A 16,083-nucleotide genomic window follows, 5' to 3' on the forward strand; every position below is an offset into this window, starting at 1 on the left:
AAAATTAAAAAACATTTATACTTAAATTACTGAAAAACTTTTTTTCTATAGCCCCACCCTCCACATCAAATGTCTCTCTCTGGTAATCAGGGCATGGCAGTTTCCCAAGGAATGATTCCCCAGTCTGCACTTCAAAGCTGCTTGAGGAATGGTTGCCCAAATCCAGCAGTCGAATCAACTGATTGGGACAGAGAATATTGTAGTAGTGAATGTGTTGTTTCACACTGCCGGTATGCATATATAAATCATTATATAAATTAAAAAATAGATTACAGTTTCATAAGCAATTATGTTACTTTAAAAGTTGCTGTTAATTTCATATAAATTAGATAATAGTGTAAAACAAATAGGAATTTGTAAGGGCTATTATGGAAAATTGATAAATTTTCCATAATAGCCCTTATGTATTACAATATAGTGACTTTATATATATATTTTCTTAAATTAGCCAATTGAGTAACAGGAAGTTGTAAAAATGGGATGAAATAAATGTAAATAATAGATGATATTAACAACGTATTTGTATTTAGAACTTGAGGAGAGAGAGAGAGAGAGAGAGAGAGAGAGACCTGCCCTGAATTAAAAATGGCTGTTAAATAAATTTTTGATTATATTGAAAGATTCATAATGCTGATATGGCAGAATTATGCAATGAAACAAAGCTTTTATGGAATCTCCCATTAAAAAAAAAAAATAAATAAATAATAATAAATAAAATTTAAAGTAAAATGTCTCCCAAGTTTTATATTTTATTTACTTCTTCCCAATATTTATCTAATCCCTCTTTAAATATGTATATGCTCTCTGCCTCTACAAGATCAGATGGTAACTTGTTCCAGTAAGTTAATTACTTTTTGTCTAAAGACAGATTTCCTTGCATCCAGTCTACAATTATTTTTCCTTAATTTTAACAGCCTTGTTTGCATTATCCTAAGAAAGAGAAAGAAAATATGTCTCCATTGTTAAGTTTGTTTAAGACTTTTAAACCTTTGCTGATTTTTGAACTTTAAAACTTGTTTTTTTAACACCTAATACAGATCCTCATGCAGATGCCTTTTCCAAACTTTTGCAGGATCAGAGTTTCTTCCCATATATCTCTTTGCATCAACAGCTAATCTTATTGCCTGTCTTTTGTACCTTTTGAAACAAGCCTACCTACTTTCTTGGAAATACTGTATATAGGCTTCTTGGCCTATATACATATTCAAGGTGTGGTCTGACTATAGTTTTGTGTAGCATGATAAAGACTTGCTTATCTCTACTGGCAGAATTCATGTATATCATCAGTTGTATTCCTTGTGCTGTCTTTGTACCGTAGTATATTGTTGATTGATCTCCATATCACATTGTATTATAACAGATCTTTATCATTATCAACAGTATAATGTAGTGTATTGATAATTTAACTTGAAATTACTATGACTTGAATACAGAACCTTATATTTACTGCCACTAAAGCTTAACCCTTTCATGAGTGAGTTTATTTACTATACTTGGAATACGGCCTCCATAGCCGAGTGGTCAGGAGCGGGAGTGCAGTAGTACACACTCTTTGAGTAGACCGGGGTTCAAGCCCCCTGACTGCTGAATACGGTCAATCTGCCAACCCGCACTGGACCAGCGTGGCAGATTATGGTCCATTTCCCTCAGAATGAATTGTTGAGGAGGCTTCCATCCTGCAGTGGGTTGATAATGGCTGCACTTTACCTTTTTACCTTTTACTTGGATGAATCCTGCCTAGAAATTTTAGATAGCAACAGGCTCTGTTTGGATGAATTTCTTTGTTACATTTAGTTTTATAAAAATGAAAGCATTTGTACATAAATGCTTTTAAATATAAATTTTTTCTTATTTTGACTTCATTGCCAACATAGTGGTTTTGCCACTTGTCACTCATCTGGAAAGGTCTGGGTCCCTGGTTGAGTTCTGTCATAGACAAGTAATTTCTAAAATCTGCTTGAATCAAGGGTATAGTTAGCTGATCTCAGGCAAGGGGTGGGTTCCTCCATGAATTATTTTGGGTTTTTCAGCATGCAAAACAGCTCTTGAGTACACACTTTAATATGCACGTAATATATAATATGATCTAAGTCTCACTAATGCATCTAAAACTCTACAACAGTAACATTAAGTGATGGCATCATCTTTTATCAGCATAAGTTATCTCTTAAAAAATGGCACTTTAACCATAGACACTATGAACAGTGTAGTAGTTTATTTCTATATCTGGTTTATGTGACATTTAAAAATATTATAGATTGGATTGTTACTTCTGCTGGTGTATAACAATTAAAGTGGCTAGGCTAGACCTTGATGCTCCCTGTGAGTGTTATGCCCTCAATGAAATGTTTCCATCAGATTTTATAGATGATAACTTTTTGTTCTTATTATTCTCAGGAATGGAGAAAATCTTTCAATAAGATTACAGAATGTTATCAGTTTTATCACTTGTAGACATTTATGGAAAGTTGTGAGGGGAGTATAGTTGTTACCAGTGGCATATATCTCTGTGGCATAGCTACCATGTAGGCAGGCAAGGAAATTGCCTCCGGGCCTTAATTAATGAAAATTTTGCAATTTTCATTAATTAAGTGGGGGCCCAAACATGTTCTTTGCCTCCAGGCTCGAAAAAGGGTAGGTATGCTACTGGTTGTTATGCATTCTATTTAATATGTAACTGCTGAATAAATTGAATCAAATTTATTTATTTAGGAATGCTAAGTTTTTTGATCACTTTTTTATGTATATCTTTGTTTCTTTTATATCAACTGCTGTAAAATTAAATTACCTAAAATCTTTTGATTGTTACCTGTTGTAATGCCTCCTAGTCTACACACTATCAGAGAAATGAGCGATATGTAGTGTTTTAATCATGTCTTACTATATTGCAAAACAGATATCAGATATCACATTAAAGAGCACATTTTCCTCTAAATAATGTAGGGAATTAAAGACCACTCTGCATTGTGGCTGAGTAGAACTGATATTGATTTAGAATTTGGAAAAAGATATTGTAATGTAGCTTTATATCAGAAGCTGTTTTAGCCCCTTCTTCAGAAGTATAATTAAACAACTGTGAACTACTGATATTGTTTCTGTACATATACAGCAAGCCCTTGTTATAATGCAGTTCGATTTACGCTGATTTGCTATAACGCTGTTCTTATATCATAACCCGTATCTCACTATAATGCTCTTTTTTATCAGCGTACAGATTGAATTTTTGGCAAGTTTAACGAAAATGTTTCATTTGATATAGTCGATAGCTTGATAATGAATAGCTAAACAGCATTAAAACGTCTCCCATGCTGACTTAATTTTCCCACACTCAATGAAATTTTCTCCCACAGTAATTTAATTGCAGTACAGTGACTTGTTACATAGTGCTGAGATCAACATTTTAAAAAATGATCAAGTTTATTGCTTGTAATATTTGCTTTATAGGCATATATCCGGAGTCTAGTCATCATTCAGTACAGTGTTAGACATCGTCCCGAATGGACAGTTTACGAACGGACGAGCGCCAGTCAACCCTTGGCACTCGTCGCCATGATGGGATATTGTACTGTAATTCTACTTCACAATAAAGATTTATTTATTTACTTGAACATTGTATCATAATTAACGCAGCTGCATTTTTGAAGAGTTAATAATGGCGGATAAGAATGAAAAAGCAACGTCTGGACGTGGTACGAAGGCTACAAAGGTAAAAAAAAGACTGAATTTGAAAATTAAATTAGATGTTTTGAAGCGAATTGATTCCGGTCAATGACTAGTGGATGTGTGCAATAATTTAGAACTGGCAGGTTTAACTGTAAGAACAATTATAAAAAATAAAGAATTAATTTTAGCAGCGGGAAAGACAGCTGTTCCACTGCAAGCAACTAAACCGGCTATTATGATTGAAATGGAGAGACCTAAATAATTTTATTGAAGATAATGTCCAGTGCAGAATTCTTTTAAGTTAAATATTATTAAAGAAAAAGCAATTAGCCTATATAATGATCTGGAGAAAGCTCACCTCAAAAAAACATGTGGAACCATTTAAATCTAGTAATGGCTGGTTCGAAAGATTTAAAATCCAGGGAGAAGCTAACTAGTCTTTTTCAAGTGCAGATCAAGAAGAAGATGAAACTTTCAAAAACGACCTTGTTAAAATTATTGAAATACTTCTCATAATTATTGTTATACTTCTCAACAAGTTTTTAGCATAGATGAACCAGGACTTTTTTGGAAATGAATGCCTAAAAGAAGTTTCATATCGAAAGAAGGAAAAAAACATGGTATGCTAAGGAAAAAAACATGCTTGGGGAGGGGGGTTAAATTAAAACCCATTTTAGTTTACCAGGAAAAAGGCCAAACTACAACCCAAAATTGACCAAAGATATGAAAACTTGACAGTCCAGGGCCATTGGATTAATAAATTTTATGATTTTAATCGGCATTTTAAGTTTAATTTTGATACGTAATGTAGTTACATACCACATAATTATATACATATGTAATGCAGAATATTTTATATGTACAAATTTTTGAATATTAAATATTTTGACTGACATTTGTGCATCTTTTCACGACCATTTATCATTGATTAGGAAATATCACGTGGTATAGACTGCAACTCACAAATACAGTACATATTTGTTACTTAATGGGAATATGGCACTCGCTTAGTGCCATATTCTTAGTGCTCTGTTTTTCCGGAACAAATTATCAGTGTTAAGTGGGGGTCACCTGTAATATAATAATATAATAAAATAAATAAAAAAAATAGAAGTCAGTAAACATGTTAGGAAAGTGTATGCTGACCACTCAGTGCTAAAAGTTGCATTTCAAATACATGACATTTATTATGATGAAAAATATTATATTTTATTTTCTTGGTTACGTCTTATACACTGGTGTTCAAAGAAAGTGCATCACCTAGGCATTTCACAATTCTAACCCTTTTTCGCGATGGTATGGTACGTTAATGACTAACATCACAAATAGAAATATAAACAAAGATATTTATTAATAGTTAAGGCAAAGCCAAGTAATATTTGACAGGTACTCTCAAAATATTCCAAAATGAGCATTTGCAACCTTTATACAACAGTTTTGGTAAACACTACAATTACGGCTGAAATGTTATCAGAAGCCCTCAGTTTGCTTCAGTTTATCATTTTAAATAGAAAACAAAATGAAAAGTTCACCAAGTGCAAACTAATATAGTTGAACCCCCTCTGGCCCTGATGACAGCAGCACACTGTCGAGGCATTGACAAGATCAATTTCTGAAGATAATCAACTGATAGTTCGTGGTTCCAAACACGAATTATGGCTTCCTGAAGTTCACGAAGACTCTTTGGTTTCTTCTTGCAACTGCAGATTCCACACGATGCCAACAGTTCTCTATAGGATTCAGGTCCGGGCTGTTTCCTGGCTAGCTAAGACTTGTAATGGACCATTCTTCCAACCATTTTTTCACCTATAACAAATGTAAACACATTACTGTTGAACCTCTAATGCAGAAATAAAGCTAAAGTAACTACAGAAGTGCCTACTTACACTTTTCACCTGATGACAAGAAGCAGAGACGTTCTGAAAGATGCAGTTACTTCACAGGTTGAATGGTTGGTAGCAGTTTGCCTTCAGATATAGCCTTATCTGAAGGCTATATCTGAACATATATCTTGGCTATATCTGCCAAGCTATCCATTGGCATTTACAGAACCTTTTATAAACTGCAGATGACCTATTCCGCAATACGAAATGCACCCTTATATCATTTGGCTAGTAGGGAATTTCACTGTAGACACCATACAGTCTGAATGGTATTCTTCACCACATCTATGGTGAATCGTTTGTCTCCCATCAGAGCTATGCAGGTCGAATTTCTTCTCATCTGAGAAAATAACTAACTTCCACTGCTTGGGGGTCCATTTAACATGCTCCTTACACCAAATTAATTGGGCCATTTTCATTTTTTGTGTGAGGAGGGGCTTCTTAGGACAACAAGCTACAAGTGGGTGTCTTCTGACTGTTACTGCACTTGATACCACTGCTGTATGTTCTTCCCATTCTCTCTGCTCAGATGAAGAAGCATTAAGGTTTTTAAGGCATAAGTGCTTCAAAACGCGGTCCTGTTTTGCCGTAGAGAATTGTGTATGTCAAGTTCCTTTTTTCCTACCAGCAGAACCAGTATTCTTGAGTTTGGAAAGAAATCTACTCACTGTTCGCCGATTACAAAACACTCTATAAGCAATATGATGGGAAGAACATCCTTCCTCACGTAAAGCAACAATAACACTCTTTCTTTAGTGGCGTCAACCGCATGTAACTCGCCATCCTGACACAAGCAAGCAATGACTGCAACTCTTGCAGATTGTGCTTATATAGCTGAAAGTAACAGCTGATGCAATATTATGTCTCTTAGAATAGATTCCATCACCAATCAGCTTCCAAATACTGTTGAGACCTACCTTTATGCAAATGATCTTTCCATCTCCTGCCATTCCCAAAACATGAGGTCTGTTGAACGGCAGCTCCAGATATCACTTAATAAAATACAACAGTGGGCCAGCCTCAATGGCTATCGACTCTCGCAGCAGAAAACAGTTACCATCTATTTTTGTAGACAGCGCAAACTTCATCCGGATTCTGAACTTCAAATTTATAATGTCTCCATCCCAGTCGCAAATAGCATCAGATTTCTAGGATTAACCCTTGATAACAAGTTAAATTTTATAGACCATATTAAAAATGTATGTACTTCCTGTCTAAAAAAGTTAAATATACTCAGAGCTTTATCCTCCCAAACATGGGGCGCAGATCGTACATCTCTGCTTCGGCTATATCAGGCATTAATCAGATCCCGTCTTGATTATGGAGCTCCCATCTATGATTCAGCCAGGTTGAGTGCATTGCACTGGCTTGATCCAATTCAGCACAGCACTTTGAGACTTTCACTCAGTGCTTTCAGAACATCACCAGCACATAGTCTCTACATTGATGCCCACGAACCCCCACTAACTCTACGTAGGAAAACACTGTTATTGAAGTATGGTGCCAAGATACAAAGCTGTGCCATGCATCTGACTCAGTCATACCTGTTCAATTCACCATCAGAAAACCTTTTCAGAAATAAACCAAGCATAGCCAGCTGGTCTTCGCCTTCTTGAATTGAAGCAAATTTGGCATGTTTCCATGCATTCTGTACAACAGGTAACAACTTGTACTCAACCACCATGGGTTCCACCTCCTATACCGACCTGTGACACTTACCTCTCTCAATGGGGAAAGGACATTTTACAAATATCAAACAACTTCACGAAGTTCACACTCAAAGATACATTGACTTTTCTCCAATTTATACAGACAGCTCTAAATCTAATTCAAACGTTGGAGTGGCTGCAGTGTTTCCAAATACCGTTATTTCAGCATCCCTGCCATCTGAATCAGTATCTTCTCAGCTGAATTATATGCAATCAAACTAGTTTTACAAAACGAGAGTAGCCTTGAGAACGAGTGTAGCCTTGTGCAGGCGAAGTTTTTACTACTCCTGGAATAGAGAAGTTTTTTCTGTTTTATTAGCTTAAATTGGCATATTAACTTATTTTATAGAGTAGCTTTATATTCCTAGCTACGATACTTAGTTTAAAGTTTAACTTAGATAGAGATTTTGTAGGTATTACTTAGTATCGGTAATGGTATCAAATCCACGTGTTACAAGTTGCAGCTCCTCTGAACGAGAAGTTTTTTAGCCATATTTAGCCGCTTTGACTAATTGTTATATTAAATTATTTTCTATAAGTAGCTTATAGACCTAGTCAGGATCCTTAGTTTATTCTGAATTGACAGCGAGATTTGGAAGTAAATTAATACTTAAGTGTCTGTAGATTTGCCGTTCGTAACTTGCTGCCATTGTTATACGATACAATGTTATATCCCGAACTTTTTTTTTTTTTTTTGTTTTGGTAGTTATTGGCGCATCGGCTTCTGTGGCCATGATGCACCTCCCAAGGTTTTTGCAGTACTTTGATCCAAGCCCGAGGCAGGATTCGAGCCCGTGACCTTTGGGTTGCCAGGCAGGCGCTTTACCCACCCGGCTAGCCCGGTCGGCATATCCCGAACTAGATAGCGTTAGTATAGTATAGTATATAATATAATATTGTCAATTAATCAGTAAAATCTATTAATCTTGTTAAACTTCATTGTCAATTAAATTGTACTTTTTAAATAAATACATATAACGACTTAGATTACAAACGTAACATAATTAATTAATACATAACTTGATACGGAAGTTATATAAACGGAACTCATAGATAATACTCGATACTGAAAAATATATATAGCGTTATAACTGTGTTGGGATACAAGTTTAGGGTTATAATTTTGTACTGAAATTGAAATTTTATTGAAATTAAATCGAAATCATGGCTCAGACCAGAGCAGCAAAGCAAAAGGCTCAAGCTAATGGGAGTGCTGTGGCTCAGGGAAGAACTGAGGGGGTGGCAGTTGCCCTCTGAATCACAGACTTTTAAAATGCACTGCTTGCTTGATGTTTGTGGAGCAATCGGGTACGGGACATGATATTGCCATGGGGAATGTCTTTGTGTGTGCGCACAATGTAAGGAGTGTAGGGAAATCAGGCGACAACTCAGCGTTGTTATGGGCCTATATGAGAGCTTGAAGGATAGGGTGGATGCCCTCGAAGGATCTAAATTGAGGGGCCCATCAAGCTCTCAGCTGCCCACATCAACGCTAGAGCTTGCACTTGGTCATCACGCAACACAGCAGCAATCCCCAAGGCAGAATGCGCAGGAACTTTCCAGTTCCTGCGCATTCCTGTTGCAGCAGCAACAGGAACTTTCCAGTTCCTGTTGCTGCTGCAACAGGAACTGGAAAGATTGAGCAGATGGACTGAGAGGTGGCAAATGAAGTTTAACATTGACAAATGTAAAGTACTGCATATGGGAAACAGTAACCCCAGAGCAATGTATAAACTCTGTGGTACTACACTGACAGTGTTAGAGAATGAAAAGGACCTGGGGATAATTGTGCAGGCAGATATGAAGTTCTTTGAGCAGTGCAGACGGGCTGCAAGAGTAGCTCATGGTGCTTGTCAATGATATACAGGAATTTTTCTAGCAGGGATAAGGAGGTGATTATTCCCTTGTATAAGGCAATCGTCAGGCCACAACTTGAGTACTGTATACAGGTCTCGAGGCCTCATTTTAAGAAACGATGTAGAGCTGCTGCAACAAGTACAGAGAAAGGTAACAAGATTAGTGAATGGAACAAACTGTTGCTTTACAAAGAAAGGCTTAAGTTTTGCAAATTACAGTGTCTGGCAACTAGGCACCGGCAAGGTGATCTGATAGAGATGTATAAAGCCTTGAATGGTTTGAGCATGCTCAATGCCGATGGGATTCTTCCTCTTGCTCAGAATAATCACCTGAGAGGGCATAAATTCAAATTGAGGAAAGACAGATGTAGGATAGATGTGCGGAAATTTGCCTTTAGCCAGCGGGTAGTTGGTTGGTGGAACAGACTTCCGTTCCTTGTTGTGGAAGTTGATAGCCTAAATAAATTTAAGGCTCAGCTGGACAGGTATTTCGAATGAACGGAGGGGTGAAATGGGAGTGGTTTTTTTTTTTTTTCTTTTTTTGGCTGATGCTGCATAAGCTTGCTTTCTTGCATCATATGCCTCTGCCAATGCTAATGCTAAAATCTCTCTTCTGACTGTGCTTTAAAATCTGTTATTTACACTGATTCCCTCAGCTCAATCTTGGCTTTATGTAACTCCTTAGATAAAGAGTCATCCTGTTCTAGACGAAATAAAAAGCATATTACTACAAATTGAAGAACGCAATGAACTGGCTGATAAAGCTGCAAAAAATCCAACTACCTTAGACTTAACTAATATCCCTGTTCTGCTATCAGACTATGCATTAACCATTCAGGCTGCATGCCTATCAAAATGGACAGCAATATGGCACTCTCAAATTAATAATAAACTCTTTCAATTTAAACATGATCTAGAAATTTGGCACTCCAGTGTCTGTACATCAAGACGAGAAGTAGTAGTCCTTTCAAGGGTAAGAATAGGTCATACTTATCTGACCCACCTTTGTTTACTCACAGGGAACGGTCCGCCACAGTGTCTACTTTGTAATATAAATCTGAGTATAAACACATTCTGGTTGATTGCCCTTATTATGAACAAGACAGAACTTCAACCCTGCAATCACTGGTTAATCTTGGTAGACCAATAACTTTAGAGAATCTCATTGGAGATGATGCAGATATTTCCAAAATTTTCAACTTCTTAAAGCAAACTGGACTTTTTAATCAATTCTGAATTTATGAACTTTCTCATTTCTTTTTATAATAAAGGAATAGACACGTTATAGCCAAAGTAGCTCATGCATCATCAAACCCCCATATCAACAACAACAATAAAAGCAATATTATGTCATCACCTACGCATGTCAATCTTATCTGATGCAATCTGTAAGAAATATTGCCATATACTTACGTTATTCGGACGACAATTACAATTTTAAGGGGGATGCACTTTCTTTGAACACCAGGGTATATACAAAATAGACATATCCTCTATTCTGCCAAAGTATTCAGACATACCATCTAAAAACCATCTAAATTTATTGTGTCTCAGAGGTAAGGTTATATTAGTGGAAAGAATTGTTAATGACAGTCATCATTGGTACCAGTACCATTTATGGTATAACTGGCACACAAAGCCTATGCTAATGCCTGTCAATAGCAAACGTAATTTACACGTTTGCTAATGGTTTAATTGCTGTTTTGGCTGTTTGTAATGGCTGTTTACACAGTTTTCAACCAGTGTTTTGCATGCATTGGCCAGTTGTTCTATGAAATGTTACACCAAAAAAGAGCACTTACTAACATCTTGATATTTTTATGTACTTTAAAATATAAAGAAAATAACGGTCACCCTCATAGCTTAACCCATTCCTGAAAATAGGTCATAATTCAAGTACGGCTACATTCCTGGAGCCTTGATTTTAACAACCAGAAGTAGAGGTTGTTGTTATTTGGTTTTTAGGAGCATTAGCAACTAAGGCCATATTGCTCCAGGGATATGCGGTGGCCATTCCGACCTGGAACTTGTGGTTTGGTCACTCACACACTAGTACATCTTTTGTGGATTTATTGGATGATTGTTTTCTGCAGCAGCATGTTCGAGAAGCAACCAGAAAGGGTAATACTCTTGATCTGGTTATCAGCAGTGATCATTTGTGTATTAAGGATTTGCAGATAAAGGAACCACTAGGGGGCAGTGATCATAGTGTACTGATGTGGGATTTACTTAAAGATATAATTACCATCAGGAGTAAAGGAAAGGGTTTTTGCTTCCGTAAAGGTGAGTACAGTGGTCTCAGACAGTTTTTAAATTCTGTACAGTGGGATCAACTGACGATGTTACCAACAGTAAATTCTAAGTGGGAAGCATTCAAGGAATTAATTGTGGAAGCTACTAAAAGTTTCCTACCTATTAAGAAATATTGTTCAAGGTTTAGGCCTAAATGGTTATCAAATGAACTAATGAGACTCGTGACAGAGAAGAAAAATGCATGGGATGCATATAAATTATCAAGCGACTCGGAAGCCTATGGCAGATATAAGCTAGTCTGTAATCAGGTCACAAAGGAGGTTAGGCAGGCGAAGGCAGATTACGAGAAATCCTTGGCAAAAGATGCTAAGAAAAACAGCAAGGATTTCTTTACTTATATAAACTTTAAAAGGAAGGGGATGAAGCTGATTGGTCTGCTTGATATCAATGGTTCGACTGCTGGTGATCCTGCTCAGATAGCAAACAAACTGAATGAGTATTTTGCATATACATTCACACATGAGGAGTTATTAAGGTTTGAAAATGCCACAAGGTTATCAAATTGTAGCAGGGTGCTTAATGATTTTGTAATAACTGAGGGCAAAGTGGAGGAGAAATTGTTGAAGTTAAACATAAGAAAAGCACCTGGGGTGGATGGGATCTATCCAGTTATATTAAAGGAGGCAGCAAAGCAACTAAGCAAACCTTTAGCCATAATTATGAGAGCATCCTTGGACTCAGGGGGAAGTCCCCCACAGACTGGAGATGTGCAAATGTATCCCCAATTCACAAAGGGGGATCGAAGGGTGACACGAGTAATTACAGACTAGTTAGTTTAACTTCTGTTCCGGGTAAAATAATGGAGTTGCTGGTTAAAGATGCATTGCAGGATCATCTAGACAAGACTGCAGCAATAATTCAGACACAGCATGGGTTTGTTAAGGGAAAGTCTTGTCTGACAAATTTGATAGGATATTATGATGAGGTTACAAAGGAACTGGATGCAAAAAATAATTTTGATATCATGTATTTGGATTTCAGGAAAGCTTTTGACACTGTTGCGCATGGAAGACTATTGTACAAATTGGAGCAGAATGGTATTAAGGGTAAGTTGCTACAATGGATAAAAGGATGGTTGAGTGGGAGAAGACAGAGGGTGGTAATCAATTGGTGCTGCTCTTCGTGGACTAATGTTATTAGTGGAGTCCCACAGGGTTCGGTGTTGGATCCACTGTTGTTTTGTATATTTATCAATGATATTGATGAAGGTATATCCGGCTTAGTGTCGAAGTTTGCAGATGATACAAAGGTTGGCAGGGTTGTTAATGACAGTAATGGCATTGTGCTATTGCAACAGGATCTAGAAATTTGGGCAGATGGGCTAAGAAGTGGCAACTGAAGTTTAACCATGACAAATGCAAAGTACTGCATATGGATTGAAGTAACCCCAGAGAAACGTACCAACTGTGTGGGACTACACTTAAGGTGGTAGAAAATGAAAAAGACCTGAGAGTAATTGTGCAGTCAGATATGAAGTTTTCTGAGCAATGCAGACAGGCTGCCAGGGCAGGTCATGGGGTTTTGTCAATGATATATAGGAATTTTGCTAGCAGGGAAAAGGAGGTGATTATTCCTCTGTATAAGGCAATGGTCAGGCCATGCCTTGAGTACTGCATACAGGTCCGGAGGTCTCATATTAGGAAGGATGTAGATTTGCTTGAGTGTGTACAGAGAAGGGCAACAAGATTGGTGAGGGGGAATGAAGGGATCCTCTTACCAAGAGAGGCTTAAGTTCTGCAAATTGCAGTGGCTGGAGACTAGGCACCTGCATGGCGATCTGATTGAGGTGTACAAGGCCTTGAATGGGTTGAGCACGCTGAATTCTGATGGGATTCTTCCACTTGTTCAGATTACAAACCTAAGGGGGCATAAATTCAAATTAAGAAAAGACAGATGTAGAATAGATGTGCGGAAATTAGACTTTAGCCAGCAGGTGGTTAATTGCTGGAACAAACTTCCATCTGTCGTTGTGGAAGTTGATAGGTTAAATAAATTTAAAGAGGAACTGGACAGGCATTTGGAGGGAATAGTGTGTTTTTTTTTTTTTGGCTGATGCTGCATAAGCTCATGCACTTGCTTTCTTGCATCACATGCCACTATTACTACTACCTTTCTGTATCCTCCGTATTTGGTGGTCACGGGCTTGAACTTCGGTCTAATCAGGAAGCTTGTGCTACGCACTGCTGCTCCTGCCAACCTGACTACGGAGGCGCCACAGAAGTTGTTGTAGTTATTTAGGAGCATTAGCAACTAAGGCCATATTGCTCGTGGGATATGCGGTGGTCATTCCCTGACCTTTCCGCATCCTCCGTATTTTTGGGCACGGGCTCGAACCCCGCTCTAATCAAGAAGCGTGTGCTATGCACTGCTGCTTCTGCCCATCTGGCTACGGAGGTGCCACCAACAGAAGTAGAGGAGAGACTCATTAGCAAATTTCAGTGTATACAGGTGTTAATTGAATGGAATCGTAAAAGCTGAAAATTCATAAATTGCAAAATCATTAGCCAAAGTATGACTACTCAATTTTATCTATACTAAAAAGAAATTCTTGTGATGTGATTAATTTGAATTTTTTTATCAATCAAACAACAGATTTTTCTGTACTGATAGTAGTAGTAGTAGTGGTGGTGGTGGTGGTAGTAGTAGTAGTAGTGGCATGTGATGCAAGAAAGCAAGTGTATGAGCTTATGCAGCATCAGCCAAAAAAAAAAAAAATAAAATAAAAAATCACACCATTCCCTCCAAATACCTGTCCAGTTCCTCCTTAAATTTATTCAACCTATCAACTTCCACAACGACAGATGGAAGTTTGTTCCAGCAATTAACCAAACCACCCACTGGCTAAAGGCAAATTTCCGCACAGCTATTCTACATCTGCCCTTTCTTAATTTGAATTTATGCCCCCTTAGGTTCGTAATCTGAACAAGTGGAAGGATCCCATCAGAATTCAGTGTGCTCAACCCATTCAAGGCCTTATACACCTCAACCAGATCACCGCACAGGTGCCTAGTCTCCAGCCACTGCAATTTTAGCATTAGCATTAGCATTAGTAGAGGCATTTGATGCAAGAAAGCAAGCTTATGCAGCATCAGCCAAAAAAAAAAAAAAAAAAAGTAACATAAATAAATAAAAATAACCACTTCCACTTCACCCCTCTGTTCGTTCGAAATACCTGTCCAGCTGAGCCTTAAACTTATTTAGGCTATCAACTTCCACGACAAGGGATGGAAGTCTGTTCCACCCACCAACCACCCGCTGGCTAAAGGCAAATTTCCGCACATCTATCCTACATCTGTCTTTCCTCAATTTGAATTTATGCCCTCTCAGGTGATTTTTCTGAGCTAGAGGAAGAATCCCATCAGCATTGAGCATGCTCAAACCATTCAAGGCTTTGTACACCTCTATCAGATCACCCCGCTGGTGCCTAGTTTCCAGACACTGTAATTTGCAAAACTTAAGCCTTTCTTCGTAAGAGAACCCCTTTGTCCCATTCACCAATCTAGTTGCCCTTCTCTGTACTCGTTCCAGCAGCTCTACATCCTTCCTGAAATGAGGCCTCCAGGCCTGTATACAGTACTCTAGGTGTGGCCTGACCATTGCCTTATACAAGGGAATAATCACCTCCTTATCCCTGCTAGAAAAATTCCTATATATCATTGACAATACACCATGAGCTACTCTTGCAGCTCGTCTGCACTGCTCAGAGAACTTCATATCTGCCTGCACCACCACCCCCAGGTCCCTTTCATTCTCTACCACTGTCAGTGTAGTACCACAGAGTTGATACGTTGCTCTGGGGTTGCTGTTTCCCATATGTAGTACTTTACATTTGTCAATGTTAAACTTCATTTGCCACCTCGAAGCCCATCTGCTCAACCTTTCCAAATCCTGTTGCAGCAGCATAGTGTCAGTAGTGTCCTTGACAACCCTGCCAACCTTCGTATCGTCTGCAAACTTGGACATTAAGCCTGATATACCATCATCAATATCATTTATAAATACAGAAAACAATAAAGGCCCCAATACTGAACCCTGAGGGACTCCACTAATAACATTAGTCCACGATGAGCAGTGTCCATTGATTACCACTCTCTGTCTTCTCCCCCTCAACCACCCCTTTATCCATAGCAGCAACTTGCCTCCAATGCCACACTGCTCCAATTTGTGCAGCAGTCTTCCATGTGCAATTTGTGCAGCAGTCTTCCAATTTGCAGAACTTAAGGCTCTCTTGGTAAGAGGATCCCTTCATTCCCCTCACCAATCTTGTTGAATTAACAAATAAAATGTAGTGAATGAACAAATAAAGTTTATATAGATTTGGTGTTCTGTTACTCAAAAAATGGTAAAAATAGGTCTACATCATGGGTTCTCAACATTTTTTACCTGCCAAACCCCTTTAAAAAGTGCATTTTTACTCTCATCAACCCCGTCATACAAAAATATATATTTTTTAAATTTTAATGGATGAATTATAAGAAAAATCTGTTGATTTAGTTTAGTAACAAAAGGCACAGTAAAAATTATTATTTGATTTCTTATTGCCATTTAATTTCATAAAAATCACAGCCTGTTACATAGCTATTTTAATCATTAGCATTAATTGTTATCTTGATTCTTAGGTCGCCATGTTCTGATATGTTCAGCCTGTTTCTTGTTTTT

The 16,083-nt window shown here is 37.7% G+C and overlaps 1 protein-coding gene across 5 annotated transcripts in view; it reads left to right on the top strand.

The window, feature by feature from the left end:
* LOC150089898 (TOX high mobility group box family member 3-like) overlaps positions 1-16,083 on the top strand; it is a 284,523-nt gene that overhangs the window by 234,010 nt on the left and 34,430 nt on the right. For all 5 annotated transcript variants that reach the window (XM_090389696.1, XM_090389695.1, XM_090389694.1 and 2 more), the window contains one exon: positions 52-230. In XM_090389696.1, the coding sequence (XP_090245822.1) occupies positions 52-230 (179 nt within the window). The remainder of the gene's footprint in view (positions 1-51; positions 231-16,083) is intronic.

Source organism: Mastigoproctus giganteus, chromosome 2 (assembly GCF_048544385.1).
Source record: "Mastigoproctus giganteus isolate SK-2022 chromosome 2, ASM4854438v1, whole genome shotgun sequence".
Lineage (NCBI taxonomy): Eukaryota > Metazoa > Arthropoda > Arachnida > Uropygi > Thelyphonidae > Mastigoproctus > Mastigoproctus giganteus.